Source organism: Camelina sativa, chromosome 4 (genome assembly GCF_000633955.1).
Source record: "Camelina sativa cultivar DH55 chromosome 4, Cs, whole genome shotgun sequence".
Lineage (NCBI taxonomy): Eukaryota > Viridiplantae > Streptophyta > Magnoliopsida > Brassicales > Brassicaceae > Camelina > Camelina sativa.
In genome coordinates, this window is record NC_025688.1 from 3,090,138 (window position 1) to 3,094,063 (window position 3,926).

The 3,926-nt window shown below is 34.8% G+C and overlaps 1 protein-coding gene across 1 annotated transcript; it reads right to left on the minus strand.

Moving 5' to 3' along the window:
* Positions 1,514 to 2,518, minus strand: LOC104779654 (protein PHLOEM PROTEIN 2-LIKE A8-like). The gene is made up of 3 exons (XM_019244363.1): positions 2,140 to 2,518; positions 1,821 to 2,066; positions 1,514 to 1,739 (listed from the first exon to the last, which is right to left on the minus strand). Exons 1-3 carry the CDS (start codon positions 2,352 to 2,354, stop codon positions 1,586 to 1,588), a joined length of 615 nt encoding a protein of 204 aa, XP_019099908.1. The 5' UTR covers positions 2,355 to 2,518; the 3' UTR covers positions 1,514 to 1,585.

Consider the following 3,926-nt stretch of genomic DNA (forward strand, 5'->3'; position numbering starts at 1 on the left):
AAGAAGATTTGTTTTTTTCTTCTTCTAGATATCAACAAAATTAAAATTAAAATTAAAACTGAAACTACAATGAAATTAAAAGATTTGCTATTACCTAGATGTCGAGAAAAAATTATATATATAACTTTACTATGTGTTATAGTTTTTGTGTTTGTATTATTTTAAAAAATAATAATATATTTTATGCGATTTGGACAATGAATCTTGGAATTATTTTCTAATTTAATGTTTGATTGACAAATATATATATATATATATATATATATATATATATATTTGGTATTTTTGGAAAAATAAATTAATTTTGTTATTTTTGAAAAATATTTAAAATATAGTATTTTGAGAAATTCTTCGTTTCTAAGAGAAATTGTACTTTTATTTATAGTTTGATTTATTTGTGATTTTTAGAGAAATTGTTAGAAATATCCTTTTGTAAATACCTTTTCTCAAAAAAAAAAATTGCAATCTTCTTTTTTTTTTTTTTTTCTTTTCCATAATTACAAGATATGCACTTTTGTGTACTAGTTAAAGCTTTAAGTCTATCTGGCATTAAATTAACTTTTAGAAATATTTTTTTTAGGTATAAGTTCTTTATTTTATATTTAAGGTATAGTTTTAATAGATAGAGTTTAGTATTTGGAATTTCTGATTTATAATTTAGAATTTATTTATTTTGATTATAGAATTGGGTATTATTGAAAATAGACAACAAAAAAAATATATATTTTGCAACAAGATATTTTTACCTATTTTTTAATCTTGAAAACAAATTCTTTAGTGATATATATTAATAAGTCAAAATTTGTATTAAAAAAATCAAGAATAACTAAACACCATCGACCACCACTTCCGACCACTGTTTTTAATAATTGCACCATTGGCTAAATGACACGTGACAATTTGTTATTTTTTGGGCATTTGTAACAAATATATTATTACCGCTTTCAATAATTGCACCATTGTAAATATGTTACTAAATAACATTAAGAAGGGTCAAGGGTGTCAAGAGAATTCCAATGGTATAAAAAGTTAAGTGTGCAAGTGATGTTGGAACTTTGATACGGAATGACAACAGGGCAAAGTCTTTTTCGACGCATCAGCATATATGACCCAAGTGTAGTTAAAACATAAATAAATAACTAATAAGATGACCAAACCCGACAAATAAAAGTATTAGAAAAATATTCCATAAAGTTTTCAGAGGATTTCACAAAGACACCACCAAACCAAAATAGTCACATATCCAAAACAGAGGCTCGGAAGATTGATTAGTCATCTTTTTTGATTACCGTTGGATCTCTCAAGTATGCTGTCGTCAGTGAATAATATAACACAAACTTAGAAAAGAATAATGAGGAATTGTAACAAATAAAGAATTAATGATTTGTTGTCAACAAAAATATATATTTGTTGAGGAATTGTAACAAATTAAGAATTAATGATTTGTTGGGAAACAGAGAATTAATTGATTAATCTGTATTTGTTAAAAATAAATAAGCAACATATAGAGAATATTAAACTACCCTTCAATAAATAAATTAAAAACACAACTTTTGGTTCTGCTTAACATTGTCTAACGTCATAATTATTTGGTTCTGCTTCTCTTGAAACCAGGAAGCTCAAATTTGCAATCTTTCCTCTTCTTTTTCCCAAAATGTTTCTCTTCTTCCTCAAGTCCAGTTGCTGCTACAACACTCTGAACTGCCGTAACAACATCCTTGACAAAATCGGCTTCAGAGCTGCCAAAAACAAAGTATACATTCTTTCATACAAGAAGAAGAAGACTAAGGATTTAGTAAGTGGTGAATGTAAAATAGTACCTCTGGTCTCCCAATGATAAACCCATCTTGTCAGAGATACACTCCAAGGCTTCCTTCCATTTCTTGATCTGATCTCCACTTGAAACCTTCGCGAGCGTCCAGAAGTTGTCACCAAAGTCACCTGTCTGATTTCTAACCTCCTCTGCCTTTACCTTGTAGAAGATTGGAATGATTTGGAGGTTTCTTTTATCGGATAGTTTCTTCATCTTCACCAACTCATCCAGACACCAGCTCGACTCGGTGTATCTGAAATCAAGACGAGAGTGATTACAATTCTTGAATCTTCTGGATAATGTGAAAGAATACATAGAATACAAACCTGGTAGAGAAGATGGCAAGCGCGATCCTCGACACTTGGATTCGAAGAAAGAGATTTTGAAGGTCTTTGCCTCTCTGTTCGTATTTGTCTACGAAGAAGCTGATCTCATTCCTTTCAAAAGCATCGACGAGGTGGCTCACGAAGCTGTAACGCAGTTGCTCTCCCCTGTAGTTCAAAAACACTTGATGCGCTTGAGTGGGAGAGAAGATTGCCATTGTTCGGAGGTACCTGTGAAATTAAAAGCACTTGCGTTGTTGTTATTTAAATACCAAAAAGTGTCTAAATATGAGTCAGCAGAAATTACATTCCACCTACGATAACAAATTTATTATATGGAAGAAGAGCATTACTTATAATTTTTTTTTGGACAAAGAGCATTACTTATAATTAAATAAAACATACAATATATTAAATACTAAATATGAATATATAATAAATTTACGAATATCAGAGAGACCTGACCCTTTTTTTTCTCTCTCGTCTTCTAAACCTAAAACCAGCGGCCGCCAAAATTTTTTCAGATCTAAAACCGGAAAGCGGTGGATCCTTTAGCACCGGCTCCGGTCTCCCGTTTTCTTCCTTTCGTGTTTTGCTTTAGTTTTCTTTTAAGTTATGGGAAGTTTCTGACCTTCGATGGGAGATTTTATCAGTTTAATCGTTTTGTGCTCTAGGGTGTTTGAGGAAGCGGTCGAGCGGCTCAGATATGCTTGGTTTGTAGCTTTTGCGAGGAGGATGGTGCCGGATCTGAGATCGACGGAGACAAGCCATTGTTCGCCTGCTCACAACCCAGATTTGTCTCTCGCTCTTGTGCTTTAGTTTGTTTGGATGCCGCTTTGTTTTGGTTTGTGGGTGCTATGTAGGAAGTCTTCACCTCACCATTGTTTTCCTCGTTCGTCCTTTATGCCTGGTTTTACTTAATAGGTCCCTTTTAGTTTGTTTCCGCTCTAAGTAGAGGTTCTTTTGTGTGAAGTTTATATTTGGCTCTCTGCTTTGGATCCTGATAGACTAAGAGTACCAGTTGCCTTTATGAAGAAGAAGTTGAGGACAAAGGGTAGAAGAGCAAGACAATGGGGAAAGAGCAAAAGTGGCTAAGAAGGTCTAAACCTTGGGATCCAGTAGAAGGTTAGAGATTTAAATAAAAGCAGCACCTTGGTGTATGTACCAGTGCGATGTCGTTTAGGAAAGAAACCTAATAAGGGAAGTGTATTTAAAGATGGTACCTATGCTAGGGTAACCTATCACATTAATAATCATAAAATTTCTATCTTCTTCTTACCTTACTCTCCGCCGCTAAGGCACAATATCTCTATCTCCCTCTTATTTCTTCTTTTCAAAATCAGGTTAAGGGTTCAACCTTAACAAGTGGTGCTTTCATTGAGAGATACTGATGGCTCCTCAACAGTCCGCTGTCGGTAAAAACATCCAAACCAAAACGAGTGAGCTTGAGTTATCCTCCCAGACGGCTCCGACATCTCCTTCGTTGGAACAGTGAATCGACCGACATGATTCTGATCTCGCGTTCATCAAGGAAATGCTCCAGAAGATCCTTCGCAACCAAACCCTTGGCGTCGCCCCCAACTCCGATTCCGCTCCTACCTGGTTTAACAGCCCAGTCGCAGGAACCCCTCCTCAACAGACGACGACACCACAGATTGGGTCCACCAGTCAACCTACGGTGTGGATTCTTCCCAACCCTGAGTAGGAATTTCACCTAAAGCCAGCGACTTTACAGTTTTCGGCTCCACCCCCAGACCAACAAGCCGTTTCGCAGGTTTACACAACGGAGT